The sequence below is a fragment of the Phascolarctos cinereus genome, unplaced genomic scaffold (assembly GCF_003287225.1).
Source record: "Phascolarctos cinereus isolate Bilbo 61053 unplaced genomic scaffold, phaCin_HiC Scaffold_9;HRSCAF=440, whole genome shotgun sequence".
Taxonomy (NCBI): Eukaryota; Metazoa; Chordata; class Mammalia; order Diprotodontia; family Phascolarctidae; genus Phascolarctos; species Phascolarctos cinereus.
The window spans coordinates 64,947,083-64,964,989 of record NW_027556402.1 but is presented as its reverse complement, the minus strand read 5'-3'; the positions used below and the strand labels follow the sequence as shown (position 1 = coordinate 64,964,989).

At 39.4% G+C, this 17,907-nt stretch overlaps 1 protein-coding gene and 1 long non-coding RNA gene across 4 annotated transcripts in view; one reads left to right on the top strand and one right to left on the bottom strand.

Annotated features, from left to right (window-relative positions):
• Nucleotides 1-4,365, bottom strand: part of PDLIM3 (PDZ and LIM domain 3) — a 59,420-nt gene extending 55,055 nt beyond the window's left edge. The window contains exon 1 of one of the 3 annotated variants that reach the window (XM_021007656.2): nt 4,068-4,365. In XM_021007656.2, the coding sequence (XP_020863315.1) occupies nt 4,068-4,160 (93 nt within the window). In that variant the 5' untranslated portion in view covers nt 4,161-4,365. The remainder of the gene's footprint in view (nt 1-4,067) is intronic. The other 2 variants (XM_021007655.2, XM_021007653.2) reach the window with 2 other exon arrangements.
• LOC110222587 (uncharacterized) overlaps nt 1-17,907 on the top strand; it is a 174,161-nt gene that overhangs the window by 84,136 nt on the left and 72,118 nt on the right. Inside the window, exon 2 of the long non-coding RNA XR_002328435.2 lies at nt 8,434-8,547. This is a non-coding gene — a long non-coding RNA (uncharacterized LOC110222587). The remainder of the gene's footprint in view (nt 1-8,433; nt 8,548-17,907) is intronic.

Genomic DNA, 17,907 nt, shown 5'->3' with positions numbered 1-17,907 from the left:
GGAAGGATCCTTGGAAGTCATAGGCCAGAGATATCAAAGATGTGACTCTCAACATTCTTGAGTGCAGAATTAAAGGATAGTTGCAGTCTGATTTTAATGTGTCCATATATTAATAAAGAAAGAGATATACAAACATGTAGTTTTCAAAGTCAATATACAATCTTTAGGGATTATTATGTATGATGGCTCCTGATTCTGTTTGAGTTTGACCCCTCTGAACTAGACCAGCTTCCTCATTTTTTCGCAGGGGAAGTTGAAGCCAAGTCACTGTACTAGATCTTAGGCAGTCTATTTCAAATTCTCTTTCCACTACATCATAACAGATCATGATCCATATACTTGCTTACATAAGTCCTCCTCCCCTCATTTTAGAGGAAAAAAAGTGAGGAGTATATAAGTAAATCCAGTATGTCAAAATAACCTTGGGAAAATTGTTTGTAGCTTTTATGTTGAGGTATTTCTAATAATTAAATTTTGGTCTAGAATAAATATTCATGAGAATGATTTTATTGTGGCTGCATCTGTGTGGCAATTCAAAAATATTTTTCAAAGTTTAAATCAATTATAGAGTTGGTGATTGTGTGATCACTAAGGCACCTCAAACATCCAGTTTTGCCTTTTAGTGAATCTACTGACTACATGATTTTTTAGCCAAGTTAATAGCTGAGCCAACGTGGCTGAAAGAAATAGCAACAGCAGCAATAAAAATATTTTGGTTGGGGGCTGGGCTTTTGGTATATCAGTAGTGTATTGGTTCTTTTATCTCCCCTTTGTCTTTGAATGGTGAAGACATGTATTCTTTTGAAGCAGATATGTTTTCCCACTCCTAGATGTCTTAGATCAGGGGTTCTTAACTCGGGGCCCAAGGACACCTAGGGCATCCATGGACAAATTTCAGAGGGTCTGTGAACTTGGATAGGAAAAAAAATACATCATTATATTCACCAACTTGTAAATGTCATTTGGTATCTCCTTCAATTATTTAAAAGCCTTATTCTGAGAAGGGTCCATAGGCTTTCCAGATTGTCAAAGAAAGTGCACAAAATATTCAGGCTATGCTGGGCATCATAGAAAATAAGCAGTTGAAAAATAGTGAGGAAAATGGATCGATCATTTGGTATCACACAGATACAACTGTCCCTGAGCTGTTACTGATTTCAACCATTAAAAAATTGCCAAACAAAGCAAATGTCTCTAGCCTCAAACTGAATCTGCAAACTGATTGTAAAGCCCAGCTTTCTTGAGTGCCAGAAAAACAGAACTCCAGTGAGTGCTTACATACGAACAGGACCCTTGTCACTGAACAATTCCCATTTAATAGATACTATTTTTGGCAATTTAAGCCACGTCTGAGAGGTAGTGTAGCACAATGAACAGAAGGTTCACCATGGAGTTAATAAGATCTGGGTTCAAATCCTACCTTGAACTATACTAGCTGCATGACCATGGATAAATCACTTAATATCTCATTCCTTCAGACAGCTTATGGTGAATATAATTTACAGATAAGTTGCTGATCTACACAGTGAAGGGGATTTCTGCATTAGAATTTTCTAAGCTGGTGAAATCATAGGAAAGCTAACAACAGTTTTCTACCTCAACAGGTTTCTTTTATGCCACCCTATCCCTTGTAACTCATGATGTAGAAACATGAAAGTGAAAAAAACAAATTTTGTCTATACAACACCTTTGGAAATATATGGATAACAATTTTTTGTTTGGTTAGATGCTAGTTTAATGGAGCTGTTATAGTCTTTTTTTTCCACTTATAATTTCAGTGGGAATAGGCACAGAAATAGCTGTTGACTTAAGCCATGAAAAATTACTTAAAATTCCTTAATAGCCTAATCTGTGCAATGGTATCCCTGGTTTTGGGAGAAGGGTTGTGGGGAAGATATAAAGCAGATGGAGGATGTGGGTCCTGCCCTTCAGAAACTTATATTCTAGTTGGAAAGACAAGATAGGCACATAAAATATACCAGTAGTATAAGGCATATATAATAATAAACTTCTGTAGGAGTTCAGAAGAGATAGGAATAGCTGCAGCTGATTATTGTTACTAGCAAAGTGATATATTACCATTAGCCTTTCAAATCCAACCAAATGGAAATATTTCCTTGGAATAAAAAATATATCATAACATCATGGTAATCTTTCAACAGCATGAATAGAAGGAATTGGCACCTTACACACCAGCAGGAACTTGTCAGTTTCATGTTAGGAGCAATACCTATGACCCAATCCTTTATTTCTTCAGGAGTTAACACAAACATAAGTTGTCCTTTGTTAGGTTTAGAAACCTATTTCATTAATAAAAGTAAAGGAAAACTGTGATCTAGAAACTACTAAAATAGTTTTGAGAAGAGATAATGGAAACTTTCTCCCTTTGTAAATCCATAAAAGGCATTGCGTGGCCCAAAGCATCAGAGTATTTTCTGCTTAATTTGCTTAATAACTTTTCTTAGTTTCAATCAACTTTGCTTGTTTAATACCACAAACTTGCATTAGCATGTTTATATATTTTTCAAAGTGTGTGAAACAGAGTTCAACATGGTCCTTAATATGCTTCTGTATAAAACATTGTTTCTTTAAGATATCTGAGGAAGGCATTTTCTCATTCACTCTCAGGAAAGTGCATGAATAGAACACAGAAGCTTTTTCTTTGTATAAAGCCATTCATTATACAGTGAATTTTCAAATTAAATTGTCCCCAAGTTGTTAAGCATGTTTGTAACAGGAAGAATATGTAGAGACAGAAATTAAGGCAATGTTTCAACGGTTCAAGGAGGTTTCTTTAAGAGTTTATAACTAAACTATACAAATAATTTTCTAATAAGGTAAAGCATCATATGCTTATAAAAAAAACAATGAGATCAGGATGTATTTTAGAATTTAAAAGTTCTGGATTATTTGTAATGGCTATGAGTCATAGCATCACAGAGTTGAAAGGGACATTAGAAGCCATTGAGACCAACTTCTTCATTTTACAGATGGGAAAACTGATATAAGAGAGGTTAAGTGACTGGCTGAGGGTCACCCAGCTTTAGAGTTCTCTATGCTGAAGAAATGCCAGGTTTGACTTTCCCCTCTGGATATCTGAAGAGGCATTGACACCTAGGTCTTCCTGGCTTTGAGTCCAGTGCTCTGTCCACTTCTAAAATCTTTTACTTGTAAGACAATACTTGAATTATTTCTAAGTGAAATAAAGATGGACTTTTATAGAAAAAGTTTTAAAGTTATGTTTTTAGGCAGGCATATTACTGACTGACTTATCACTTATCCTCCCAAGTCACTCATCTGACTGGCTTTCTTGGAAGTTCAGCTTAACAGTTTCAGTCTTAGAAAATTATTCAAAATGCCTGGAAAAACAGGAATACACATGAGCAATATCTTTCCTATCTGTGCTGATAATTCTCCAAACTTGAATTAGCCAACTTAGGTTACGCATTGCCTATATCTCCCAGGTGAAATTTACATCAGGGGAAGGATAAACATGCCTAATCCAAAGGAACAGCTGCCAAATCTCTGTTCTTTTCTCCCCTTCTTCCTCCCTGCCAGAAATCACATAGCCATGCAATGAAAAGGAAAGGGAGTTAAAGGCTGGGGAGTGGGGAGAAGGGGGGTGTTACAGCTCCTTGGACTTGCCGTATTCACCTTTCGTGAACTCTGGGAAACCACCCCATCACTACTGTCCCTCCCCAGGGTCTTGACTTCAAACCAGTGCACTTCCCTTCCTTTCCTTCCAGCAAACAGGAGCCAAATTTGAAGAAGAGATCATTTCACTGACAGAGTAAACTACTTAGCAAGCTCCTGCTCTTCTTCCCTGGTCCATCATCATCCAAAGCCCAGCTTTCCTGATTTCCACTGTCTTCCCTACCTCTGCACTTGGATGTCCAGGAAGCAATAGTCCCCTCCCATCCTGCCAGGTTAGGTGCCATTCAATGCTCACTAGACAGACTTCTGCAGCTCTTAGAAAGCCAAACAACCAAGACGTGAAAAAAGCCCTTAGAAAGCCGAAAGACCAAAACGCCTCTCTTACAGAGAAAGTAAGAGAGGGAAACACCTACCCTGGTGATGATTAAAGGTTGATTAAAATCTATCCCTCCCGAAAGCCTGAATCCCCAGGGCGCAGGGCCTGGGAGAATGACATTCTGTGGCATGTTGTCCTTTCGTTTGGGCTCCCACGAGTGGCACCTTTCCTGTCCCCCCAATGGACAGGGATGGTGTAGAGGAAGGTCCTGCTAACAGCACCTCTTCCCCAAAGGACAGCTAACTCTTTTAGTCTTGAAATAGTTTTCCTTCTCGTCCCACAGTGGCAGCCTTGCAGTCTCTCCACTTTATTCCTGTTAGGGAGTGACGTCACAAGCCCTACTCCCTCCACTCCCCCCTACACCCCCGGAAAGGAGAGCTCCAACTTTGGTAGTAAGAGAAAGTCTGGACGCCAGGGAGTTTACAAGAAATGCATTTGCTCCGTGCACACTGCCTCTGCCCATTCCTGGGCACAGAAAGGAGGAGGCTTCAGGTTACAACTTCCTATGACTTTCTTAAAGCAACACCTGGTCCCTTGTTGTTTTTCCTTGTTTACCTCCTCGTTTGATACACTGCTAGGTACTTTAGGCATGAGCAAAGGTAGGAAGGGCTGCGTGCACACCCTGGAGAACTTTATGTGAAAGACATTGTAATTAGAATGTGTTATTGCCAACAACTCTGTCTGTGTGTTTATCTATCTATATGAGATGTATATATTATATATAATATATGTATGTGTGATATACACATATGTGTATATTGATATAATATATGTCTATATGTGTATGATATACATATATGTATAATGGATATTTCATCATAGAGGACTCCTGGGTAGGGAATACCCTCTATTCATGCCAATTGATAACTGCTTAGCAATTTAGTTTTAGAGAATTGCCTGGGCAATTGAGATGTTGAGTGACTTGCTTTGAATCATACACACATATACACTGATTGGTATATATGTATGTGTGTATATACACACACACACACACACACACACACACACACACACATATATATCTATATATGCTGATATAGCTAACGATGTTTGTATTTCTATTGCTCTATCAGTATATATCAGAGAAACCCATGTCTCTCTGGCTCTAAGGCTAGCTCTCTATTCACCATAATGTTGTATCTCTCACTTTGTCTCTCTCTTCCTTTCTATCTCTTCTTTCTCTTTCTGCTTCTCTCTCTGCTATTATTCCTCTTTCTGGGTTTGTCTCTGCTCTTCTCTCTCTCTCTTTCTTTCTCTCTCCATACACACACACAAACACACACACAAAGTCAAGAAAGATTTATTAAATGCCAACCGCATGCCAGGCATTGTAATAAACACTGGGGATACAAAGAAAGGCAAACGACAGTCCCTGATCTCAAGGAGCTCACACATGCACACGTGTGGTGCGTGTATGTGTCTGTGTGTATAGGTAGGGTGTTCCAAAGTTATTAAGCCTTAAAGCTGCACTAAGACTTTTGAGACACTCTGGTAGCCTCCATGATTCTTGTCCTTTATTAATATATGAATACATATACACACAAGGACATAATAGTGAAATGTGACAGAGATGACACACCACCAAGAGCTGTGTTTTGAGTGAACAATATCAATGCTCTATTGATAGCTTTCTTTTAGAGGCTTCTGAGTGAAGTGTTAAGACATTAGTCACTGGTTAGAGAATAGACCATAAGATCATAGGCTTAAAGTTGGAAGGGACCTTTGGAGTCATCTAATCCAAGCCCTTCCATGTGAGGGAATGGAGGACCAGAACGGTTATGTAATACAAATAAGAAGTAGGTTTTGAAGCCAGGATATATGTCCTGTAGTCTGTTTATTCAGAACCTTTTATTCTCTCCCAGAGAAGAATTGTGAAATTTAATTTTCTCATTCTTAAAAATAATGGGTTTACGTTATGTAGAGCAATTTGGAACTATGCCCAAATGTTTATAACAGCTCTTTTCTGATGGCAAAGAATTGGAAATAGAGGGGATGCCTATCAATTGGGGAATGGCTGAAAAAATTTGTAGTATATGATTGTGATGGAATACTATTATGATATAGGAAATGATGAGCTGGGTGCTTTCAGAAAAAACTGAAGAAACTTACTTGAACTGATACAAAGTGAAATGAGTAGAACCAGAAGATTGTACACAGTAACAGCAATATGGTAAGATGATCAACTGTGAATGACTTCATTATTCTCAATAATACAGTCATCCAAGACAACTCTGAAAGACTTATGAAAAATGCTGTCCATCCAAAGAGAAAGAACTGATGCAGTCTAGATATAGATCAAAGCATTAAAAATGAGTTTGAAGTGGTCTCTGAACAATGAAAAGAGAGGTTGTTTCCATAATCAGGGAAGAATTACATTCTCTGTGCAGAATATGGCTGCTGGGTGAAAATATGGGGTTGAAGGTAGATGGAGAAAGTGAGAGGGTGTGCAGATGATGGGGACAAGGTAAAAGGAAAGAGGAGACTTACTATGTAGACATTACTAGGAAGTCCAGGGTGGTTTGGTGGAGGGGGATACCACGTGGATCATTTCTGTATCCCCAGATGATTACAGAAAACTGAAAGAGCATGATAGATTAGAAATAATTCTGGACTTAGAATTTGGAGACCTAAGTTTACATCTCATCACCAACACTTTCTATGTGACTACTTTACCTCTATGATCCTCAGTTTTCTCATCTATAAAATGGGGAGGGGGGTAAGCATATTTACATTATCTACCTCCAACATCATTGAAAGAAATGTACTTTGTAAACCTTAAAGCATTATATAAATGTGAGTTGCTGTTTTTGTCCTGTGATTTTTTGCATCCCCAGAAATGCCACTGTCCTGAGTACCCTTTGGATCATAGGCTTATACATTAAAAGGTTCAATGGGACCTGAGAGATTGTCTAGTCAAACCTTTTCATTTTACTAATCAAGGAACTGAGTGAGGTTCAGAGAGGAATTGACTTTCCCAAGGTCACATGGTTAGTAAGTGGTAGAGCTGGGATTCAAACCCAGGTCCTTTAACCCTAAATTGTGCATTCTTTCTACTGTTCTAACCATGCCCCTCTATTACTTGTAGGGCCTGGTAGGAATGGGATTAGACTTTGTAGGGTGGCTGGAATAATTTCTCCCTACCCTTCCCTCTTCCATTTAAATAATTGGTGAAAATAATGTGTGATGAAGTTGGTGGTAGTAGAGAGAGAATACACACACACACACACACACACATACATGCACACACCCACGCACACACATGCACACACCCACGCACACACATAGTAATCAGAGAGCAGAGAACTTAGGAGACATTCTTGCCCTCATTGGAGACATTAGTTGATCAATAAAGTTTATTAAGTGTTATGTGACAGTCACTGGAGATAACAATACAAAAAAAAGGACCATCCCTGAGCTCATATAGCATGCTTTACCTAGTCTTCCTTCCTGCCTTCCTTCTTCTTTCCTTCCTGCCTGCCTGCCTTCCTTCCTTCCTTCTGCACCCATTGCACCTTCTTTCCTTTTCTTCCTAGTGTACCTATTGTACCTAGTGTATCTTCTTTCCTTCCTTCCTTCCTTAGCTCTTTGGTAGGTACTATGGATATGAAGATGCAAAAATAATAGTTCCTGTCCTCAAGGAGCTTACATTCTAGTAACAGAGATAAAGTACAAGTTGGATACAAGGAAGGGATGTAAACATGTAAATATTATAGAGACAAAGAAAAAATCCAAAGAAACTCCAGAAAAATTTGATGAGAGAGAGATTACTTCTAGTTTGGGGAATCATATGAAAGGGATACCATTTAAGCTGCACCTTAAAAAAAGATTTCAATTGGCTGAGATACAGGAGTATATTTATTTCAGTACTGCATGAATGGACAGAGACCAGGGAAGTGCTTCCCCACTTTCTCCTTGAAGCCTTTCATGACAATTCCAACCTATTTGGATGCTCCTTAGTACGTGTATGACCTTGAATCATTTAACTTCTCCAACCCCAGTTCTTCATTTGTAGAGTGTGAGACTTAGACATAGTACATGTCCTCTAAGCCCCTTTCCACTTCTAAACCTAGGATCCTTTCCCTGGATTCCTATATTTTTTGTCATTACCACACATCACCACAGTTTAACAGTGGTGTTATTTTTATCTCACCAATCAGATTATAAGCTCTTTGAAGCTTAGGAACATGCCTTGAACAGCTGTTGTTTTTTACACAGCACCTAGTGTAGTTCTGAGTGCATCAGTTGATATGGGATATATTGTAACAACGCCATCTTTTGATTTTAGGCAAATGTTAGTTACTTCCTTTTGATTTCTTCACTAAGCCAATCAAGAAGGATGCTTTTTGACAATTGCTATCATGTACATCCCCTTCATCTTATCATTTCCTCATTTCATGTTGTAGGTGCTGTTCTGTATGGTCCTCCTGCAAATGTGCACCATATTGGATACTTCCTGGGCAGGTATCCATCCAGTTCTACTGAACCCTTCCAGGCACTGGGTTTTGACCCCCTCTTGGGTAAGAGCTAAGTTTATTGTCTCTAGAGGCCATGGGATTTTCAAGCTTTGGTTGATTTGGTTGTGGCAGAAGCTTTGCTGAGGAATTACCTATATAACATTCCTTTTCTTGTGTCTGCCCTTTGTGCCAGCACAGCGAACTATGCTATTTCATTCCCAAAGTTATTGTCTTTGAACCTGATGAGAACATACAGATCAAACTCACTTGTATGTTTCTCTTCTGGTTCATCTTGGAATTTTTCATGTGAATCGAAATGACTGGTATTATGGGTGAGAGTATATTGGGTTCAAATAGGACCTCCTTCTAAAGTACCTCTCTGCTGCTGTGGAAAACCAATGTTGTTTTGGTCATTTGCGGAATTGAAAGGGGAGAAACATATCATTTTACAGCATTCTGTGGGAGCACTCTACCTTTTCTAAAAATGAGAATAGCATCATCCTGGCTATTCCTTGGGGGTTAAACAAATTTCCATTTGCCTCACATAATATTTTTCTTTGCAAACGTTCCCGGGACTACAATACGCTTTCCCACTTCAGCGAATATACTTGGGGCTGTTCTGTCTCTGCAGAAATGGCTTTTGCTTGAGCTTTGGGTTGGATTGATGTTTGTATCTTGCTATTATTAGCAGGTCTACAAAGGCTCTTCTTTATTTCCTGTTGGCCGTCTGTCTTTGCTCCTTTTGCCCTACAAAAGTGAACCTGATTAGGAGGCACATTTGGTGGCATTCATTGCTGCCCCCTTTACCTCCAGAAGAGTTCTTTACTGCCTTGCTGTACTTCACAGAAGGGGCTTGGAAAAGGTAGTAACAGCTTCTTTTTTGTTTCTAGTGCATTGCGTACTACCCAAACTGGTTCCAGACATTCCACTCTGGGGCTCATTTCCTTCTTTACCTCCTCCCCAGGGACCATACAAGTAAGAAAGAGCTTCATCTCAAACTAGAAGCAAACTAGCCTACACTAGAGTGGATCCCAAGGTGCAGAATCCAGGGAAGGTAGCCATTTCCCCCCTCAATTTGGCCAACTGTAAACTTCTTCCCAGCTTCTCCTAGTTCCTGACAGTGAGATTCAAACAGATTCCAGCTCTGATCACTACTCTTTCAGGGAATATCAAGATGAGAACCTAACTCTAAAGCCCTGACCACAGTGCACTGGTTCCGTGAAAGTAATACTGACATACAAATGAACAGGACTGCTAGAGATACTAGGATATTATTATAATTGAAAGGTTCTGGTTTGGAAGGATTGTAGCTCACATAGTTCTGTGAATGTTTCTCTTGAGGAAATCACTGCCTTTCTTAATGATAACTTGCCCTGAGAGAATGGAGAAAAGTTACAAGTCAGATCACCAGCATCAGGTCTTGCCAGTTGCTGGGCTATTTGAATCCTCTGCCATCAGGATTATACCAATTGTAGCTTCTTCCCTTTTCCTGATCATCAGGCATATCTTTCCTGTCCTCCACGTCAGTGTTTTGACTATTTTGCTGTGTATCATACCCAAGGAATGGGACTTTCCCTGAGCTCATGCAGTTTTTCTTTTGTTTTGTTTTGTTTGGTAGCTAGCTCCATTGTCCATCATTGTGTGAACGTCATGGTTTTCTTTAAATAGCTGTGATTTTGTTTCTCTGTTCCAACATCCTTAAGTCTGCACTGGGGCACAGCCATGCTGTGCCGACATATGATATCTAAGATAGCATCTATATGTGCATAGTTAATTAGGACTGATTCAATTGTTGAGAGCAGTGTTTATAATCTCTAGAGCCCATGTGAATTTCTTATTTTGATAGACTAGTTTCTGCTTATAGCTTTTCTCATGGAACTAGTCACATTGAATTCCATGATTTGTGTTTGCCAGATAATGCTTATCTACTTAACTCTGCTAGTCTTACTGAGCCATGGGCAACAGGAAAAATCTAATCTTTTCAGAGTGAATGATTCAGCTACACTCATAGGAAGCCTCAGACATACCCAGGCTCCAAGTTAGGGGCATAGAAACATACCTTCATATCTTTTCTGGGCAGAGAGATCAGTTGGGGCATATATTTACATAAAATAAATGTTGGACCTTGTTCTTTGAGAAGATTCCCTGTGTAAAGAGGCCCTTTAACCATCAAGCCACACATCTTCAGCATGTATAGCTATTTTTTTCATGCTTTCAATGGATAATTTTGGGAGCTTGGCATGGGGGTAGGGTGGAGAATAACTTTTGGCCATCTATCCTGGAAGTCTTCTAATTGGTTGGTCAATCAGAAGAACTAGTGAAGGAAACTTGCTAAAAGCAGGTCCTTCCATACCCCGTTTCTAAACTTACATCTTGTCACCTGTAGGGTTGCATCCAAGAAAGTCAGGCAGATACTGTCTCTTCTTCTTGCATTCCAGTGTCATCACTAACTTCTTCCAACTTAGCAACCCATTAGGGGATTCTCTGTGATGAGTCATATGCTGTCAGCAGCCAGTATCTAAGAGCTTCTCATATAGTCCATTGGAAACAGAGAATATCTGTGCATGCTTCAGGGCAAGACAAGATGCACATTACACTTGTGCTTTGGGATCTGTTTGGATTTAGCTTGTCTTGGATGCTTCCATGAATATATTATTTCATCAGTCCATGTCCTTTCATCCTGTGCAGTTCTTGGAAGATCATCACTTTCCATAAATCCTCTGTATTAGAATTACCCAGGGCACTAGGGTCCCACCTTTAAATCTTCTAGCATTTTGTGGATGCCAGTGCAACTGTCCAACTACAGCTGTTGTCCCTTACTCTTGAACATACATTGCAATAGAATTCCTGACAAATCTGTTCCACTCTTAACTTTCTAAGCTTTATGAATACTTGATTCCTCCTCCACTGCTTTTCACTGTTTTTGTTTTTTGAGGTGAGGCTGTATTCTTCCAAAATTACCTTTTGCAAATGAGCTTTTATTCTAAATCAGTGTTGGCCTTAGCTACCATAATTCTCTGCTTGGCAAGTAGATCAAGCATTTGTTAAGGAAGACATTGTTAAGGAATCATTTATCCCCTTGTAATTGCTTAACATGTTAAACTTCTCTAAAAAAAGAGCAATGATCAAAGTCCATTTTTATCTATTTCCTATTTTGTGACTAATTGTTCGTTTATGTAGGCCAGGTTGGGGCTATTTATTATAACTCTCACCTTTATCTTTTCTTCTAAATTGGTGATAATTTTGACCTTTGCTCTGATTAATTTCTATTCTAACTACACACGAGACAGCTAATTCTGAATTAATTTCCATATTAGTAGCCAAACATTTCCTGACTATTAAGCTATAGCTAATTTCATTGGAAAACAGGAAGATGTTATTCCTTATTGCCCTGTTCAATACCTCCCAGCTCTCTTCTTAAATAGAGCATTCATGACATAAACATGAGGCATCTGAGTCATCTGCAAACATTTGATCTCTCCCATTTTTCTAATCCCATGTCCTATTTTACAACATTATGTGTCATCTTCACTTCTGCCCACCTTTTCAAAGAAGGCTCTGAGGATCAAAGTATATGTTGAGATATGTTTGCCAAGAAAAAGCTAACATGATCTGAGGCTGTATTAGGGGAGCCAGAATTAGGGAGATAGTTGTGCATGCTATATTCTGCTCTGATTAGACCTCATCTGGAGTGTTGTGCTCAGTCCTCAGCATCACATTTTAAGAAGGATGTTTATAGGTGGTAGCTAGGTGGTGCAGTGGATAGAACATAGGCTTTGGAGTCAGGAGGACCTGAGTTCAAATTCGGCCTCAGACACTTACTAGTTGTGTGACCTTGATGCCACCCCGATTGCCTCCAAAAGAAAAAAAAACCCAATCTTTATATACCAGAGAAGGGCAATAAGCATTTGGAGGACGTCAAGATCATACCATGCTAAAATATCAGTTGAAGAAAGTTTGGTTTTTTAGACTGGAAAAGAAAAGATGTGGGTGAGATGCAATGGTCATCTTCAAATATTTGAAGAATTGTCATGTGGAAAGTGGAACTGGATTTATTCTGTTTGTCTTCAGAAGGCAGAATGAAAATGAAAGAAGGAAATAAGCATTTATCAAATGCTTACATTTGTGAGGCCCAGTGCTATCCTCTGGGAGATCTCTCTCTCTCTCTCTCTCTCTCTCTCTCTCTCTCTCTCTCTCTCTCTCTCTCTCTCTCTCTCTCTCTCTCTCTCTCTCTGTGTATCTCTCTGTCTAGCTATTTATCTATCCATCTATCTATCCTCTATCCATCCACATACACACACACACACACACACACACACACACAGTCTCTGCCCTTAAGAAGCTTATATTCTAATGGGGGCAGACAATTCACAAAAGAGAGCTGAGAAGGGGGATGGAGAGGATGATTTTGAAGTCCACACAAAGTCAGGAGCAAGCCCAAGGAAGGCCAGCCCGGGCTCCTTCACAAAATGGAGGCTCCAAAGGGAGTTGGCTGAGGTCACTTGAGGCTGGGATTAGGGGTTGGGGTGATCTACGTCTCCTGGAGGGATATTCCACGGTGAGTCTGTCACAGGCATGGTAGAGTATTCCAAGATAGAAGAACAATGGGTAGAACGCAGAGCACAGAGGAAGATTAACTTGGCTGTAAGGGGGAAGAAAAGCTTCCCTGTTAGAGCTGGCCAAAAGCGGCATAACCCATGATACCCTCAACTCCTAGGCTGTGTCCTTCAGGGAACAACTACCTCAGGCTCAAGATACTCCACAGGTCTTTCATCCCTTAAAAACACAGTTTATGAGACACCACTGGTCTGTTTAGCTTTAGCGGTCAGACAAAGGACATAATTAGCTCAAAGCAAGAACGTTTAATGAAATGGAATAGCAAGAAAAGTAACAAATCCTTTCCCCCATAAATACCCGCAGAAATACAACACTGGTGGTAAGAATGTGTACACATAGGGATCACATGCAGAAGAGCACACAAATAAGGACCACAAGAGGCCAGGGCATGCACATGTAGGACCACACATATAGGGAATAAGTGTGGTCAAGCAACTCACTATATACTACAGGGACACTAATGTCTTCCAGTGATATTGTCACACTGCTTCTCCAAAGTGTGCTCACTGCTGGTCTTGTAATCTCCACAGGACACTGCCCTGCTGGACACTGCTTAGTTGGAAGAGAGGTAGCTAGGTGGCTAAGTGGAGAGGACACTGGGCTTGGAGTTAGGAAGACCTGAGTTCAAATCCTGTGTCAGACACCTACTAACTATGTTACCTTGGGTAAATCATTTAGCCTCTCTTTGCCCTTAGTCTCCTCATCTATAAAACGAGGACAATAATAGTAGCTACCTTCCAGTGTTGCGAGGATCAAATGGGGTAATATTTGTAACACACACAAAAATTTTTTTTTGCGGACATCAAAGCACTATATAAATGCTAGCCATTATGATGATGGTGACAATGTATAGTCTCTACCAAACATGGCTCAGATGGACCTAATAAGAATGGCTAGTATTTATATAGTGCTTTTTGCTAGGGGCATTACAGATAACTCATTTTATCCTCACAACAACTCTTGTGGATAGATGTTATTATTACCCTATTTTACAGATGAGTAAACTGAGGTTAGTTGATCTTTCCAGGGTCATGCAGGTAGTAAGTGTGTTAAGGAAGATTTGAACTTGGGTCTTCCTTATTTCATTTACTCCATTAGATACTGTTATCTGACTGCTGTTCGCATAGTTTCCATCCGATGTGGCTTATTGCTTATGGACTCTGACTCAGTTGAAATTCTTGGCTAATTCCTTCCTCAAGGGGAAGGAAGGTGCTGCCATGTTCCTTTAGTTTAGAGCCCAAAGGCTTTTTCTTACTACAACACTTTTAGAAAAAGGCAGAAAACTTTGCCCTGGGCTAGCTCAAGACCTTCCACTTAGGTTCTCTTGTCTGGTTCCCTCGTGTTCTTGGTTTTGAAGTGGTCTCATCTTCCTCAAGTAAGAGCTTCAGCCCCAGGTGCCAACCTCTTTAGAGCAAAGAGCAGTGTCTTTTCAAACACTCAACTAGCTAATGCCCCCAGGCTTATCATCTTCTTCAGGTTCACATTCTTAGTCACTGTAAAAATGTGATGGCCCCCCTTCTTATAACCCCTCTCCTAATGACTGAAGACCCTCTAATGGGTTTGGCAATCTCTGTGGGCAACCTCAGTCTAGAGCATGGTGAATGTTTCACATGCCTCTTAATTTAATCTCTAAAAGCCAAACTGTAAGCCAACCAGTTATTTGCCCAATGTGATAACTATACATTCTCTAGTTTTTCTACCCTAAGCTTTTTCCATGTAGTTGAGTGTGCTTAGGGAAATAGCACTGAGACAACATCAAACCCAAAGGGTTAGTAGCCTTGCTCTGCTATGTTCATGTGCAGATATAGTCATACCAAAGTCTCAGAGGTGGCTTTGAGGCACCCCATTACAGAAGAAAAGGCTGAATTAAGAGGTGATAGGTTCCCCTGCATTTGAGATCTTTCAGTGAAACCTGGATGGCTACTTATTGAGGATGCAGTGTGGTACCATGGAAAGAAGACTGACTTAAGTCAGAGACATGGATTCAAATTCTGCCTCTAACCCTTCCTGTGTAATCTTGGGCAAGTCACTTAACCCCTTTTAGCCTCATTTCAGTGGGGTATGGTTTGGTGAGATGAGGGGGTTGGATTGAATGGCTTGTGAGGTCTCTTCCAGCTCCAGGTCTATGGCTCCATATTATAAAGGGGATTACAAGATTGTTCCTCAAATCCCTTTCAGTTCTGGGATTCTGGAATTTAATTCTTTGGCTTAATTTGGAGACTCTTGTGAAATTCTTCATACAATTTGTCCACAGCAATGCAAATCCAGACAATAAGCTTCAATTATCCTTTTGCCCATGCTCAGAGAAAACACTTTCAAAGCAACATAAATAATTTCCCCCATTAAATGACTTTTTGCTGCCCTTTGGTATGTGATGAAACCAATTCTGCTGACTCCTTTATTCATTTTTAGCTGGAGTCATAATTTCCATTTAGTTGTGATTCCTTGATGCTATTTGGTTTCATCTATAGTGAGAATGCCAATGTGGACATGGTTTAGCTTACATTGCTATAAGAATATGAAGGAGGACAGGGGTAGATAGAAACACTGGAGAGATGCTCAGAAATGGCTCTTATATATATATTTCCAAGTTCTTTCCTTATATTGACCCTTTAAGGTTAGTATTTCCAATTAAGGTTGGTATTTCCAATTTCCATGTTACATTTCTATTTTATTTTATTTTCTATTGTTATTTCAATTTTCCATTTTACAAATGAAGAGACTGAGGCTTGGGAAAGTAAAATAATTTGTCCAGAGCTAGTAAGGGTGGGATGCAGGATTCAAACCCATGTCTCCTGCCTCTACATCCCAGGTTCCTTCCAACTGTTTCTAAATTTAAGGGTTGGCAGTGCAACTCCATGGGTCATTTCCTCATAAAGGATAGAGGGAAACAGTGTGTTAAAAGGAAAATTCTTTGGGTTTTCACCCTGATTAAAGAGGCAAAACTCAGGACAAAGAAAATTAAAGGAGTTTATTAAATACATCAAGAGAGCAATGCATAGACAGGCTGATCACCAGGGATCAGCAGTGGCATCGAGATGGAGCCAAGTTTTATTGACAACTTTCATAATGATATAAAGACAATTCTGGTAGATCCATGACAGTGAAAGGGGATGGACAATTGCATCTCAGGTCCTCCCCAAGGTAGCAAGTATATGACAATTTTCAGGTACAAATATGTAGGGGGATGACTTGCTAGCTGGGTGAATATCAGGTACTAGAGAGCTTGCAGACTGGTTGATGCTTCCCCACAGCACTGATTGACAAGCAGGTCTGGGAACAATGGGCCACTGAATCAGCCTAACTTTCAACAGGTGAAGTTAGAATTTCTTAATGGATTTTATTAATATCTTTTGTTCTTGCCTAGATTTCCCTCTGTGTCCCACTGGTTTTTCTTCCCATGAAACTATTTTTATAACAAAAAAAAATTTTTAAAAATACGAAGAAAAAAGCAGCAAAGTTGATTAATATATTGAAAAAAGCTGATGTTATATACAACATACTGCTCCTGTGGCTCCCAGTCTGCAAAGGAGCAGGGGGAACCCTCTTCTCATGTCTCTTCTTTAGGACCAAGCTTATTCTATGTAATTTAAAAAATATTCATTTTTTATTGTTTTGTGCTTATTCTTTTCATTTGTATTATTGTAGTTATTTTGTGTGTTGTTTCCCTGTCTTCGCTTGCTTCAGTCACAATCCATATATATCAGTCTTTCCATGTGGAGCTAGAATTTTTATTATTGTAAGAGCTTTGCCACCCTTCTCCTCACCTTTTATAACCCTGAATATCCCACCTGCTCTAGAATTGGAACAAAGTAAGTGATATCTGCTCAATGGACTCCTTGTACACCCAAAGACAAAATATGGTACTATTTTTCAATTTTGTTTTTATCGTAGTTCTAATAAAATAGTGGTCAATAAAAATGAAAAAAACCCCATGAAATCATATATTCACATTTTCCTCAATTTGTTTTCCAAAAAGCTTTTACCCAAGCCTTTTTAAAAAGGAGATAATTATTGGAATTGAAATTACTATGTGTCATTTGTTTTATTTACATGTGACCTTTTGAGTATATGAAGAATATAATCATTCTAATATAACACCTTAGGTCTTTTCTTTCATGTTTGGGGATATTTCCTTCCTGTGATAGGGTTACCTAGTTTTCGTCTTTTCTCCCAGTCTTGTGATACAACAACAGATGTCCTGATTCTGGAGAGGAAGACTTTCATCCTCTGAAGCCCTCCATTGGAACTAGTAGCCAGCACTAATCTCTACTGCATTGGTCTTAAAGCAGCTGCCTGCCATTTGGATAGAGTAGGAAGGTATGCATGCATCACATGTACCAGTTGTCTGTCATAAAGGTATCTTGAAGGCAGGTGTGCTTCCCACACAAGGTGGTCCTAATTATTGAATATCCTCTAATAAATTTGGAGGTCAGTGTATTGCTCCAAGTGCCCCATTCCACGGCTTGCTCCATATTCTTTGCTTGGGGCCCTTTCTTTTCACCTATCTTGTTTTCTGTTAGGACTCAGTATCTCATTTAATATAGCATCACAGGACCATAGATTTAGAATTTAAATGAATCTTATGTTATGGAGTACAATTTTTCCTCATTTTCTGGATGAGGAGGTTGAGGCTAAGTTACTTGCTTAATGTTACCCAGCTAGCGAGTGACCGAGCTAGGATTCAGAATGGCATCTTTTGACTCCAAAATGTAGCATTCATTCCAGCTATAGAAACTGGAAGAATTATGTAGTTGACCTCCATTAAGTATATGACATTTCTATTTCTGCCTCAACCAAGTGATT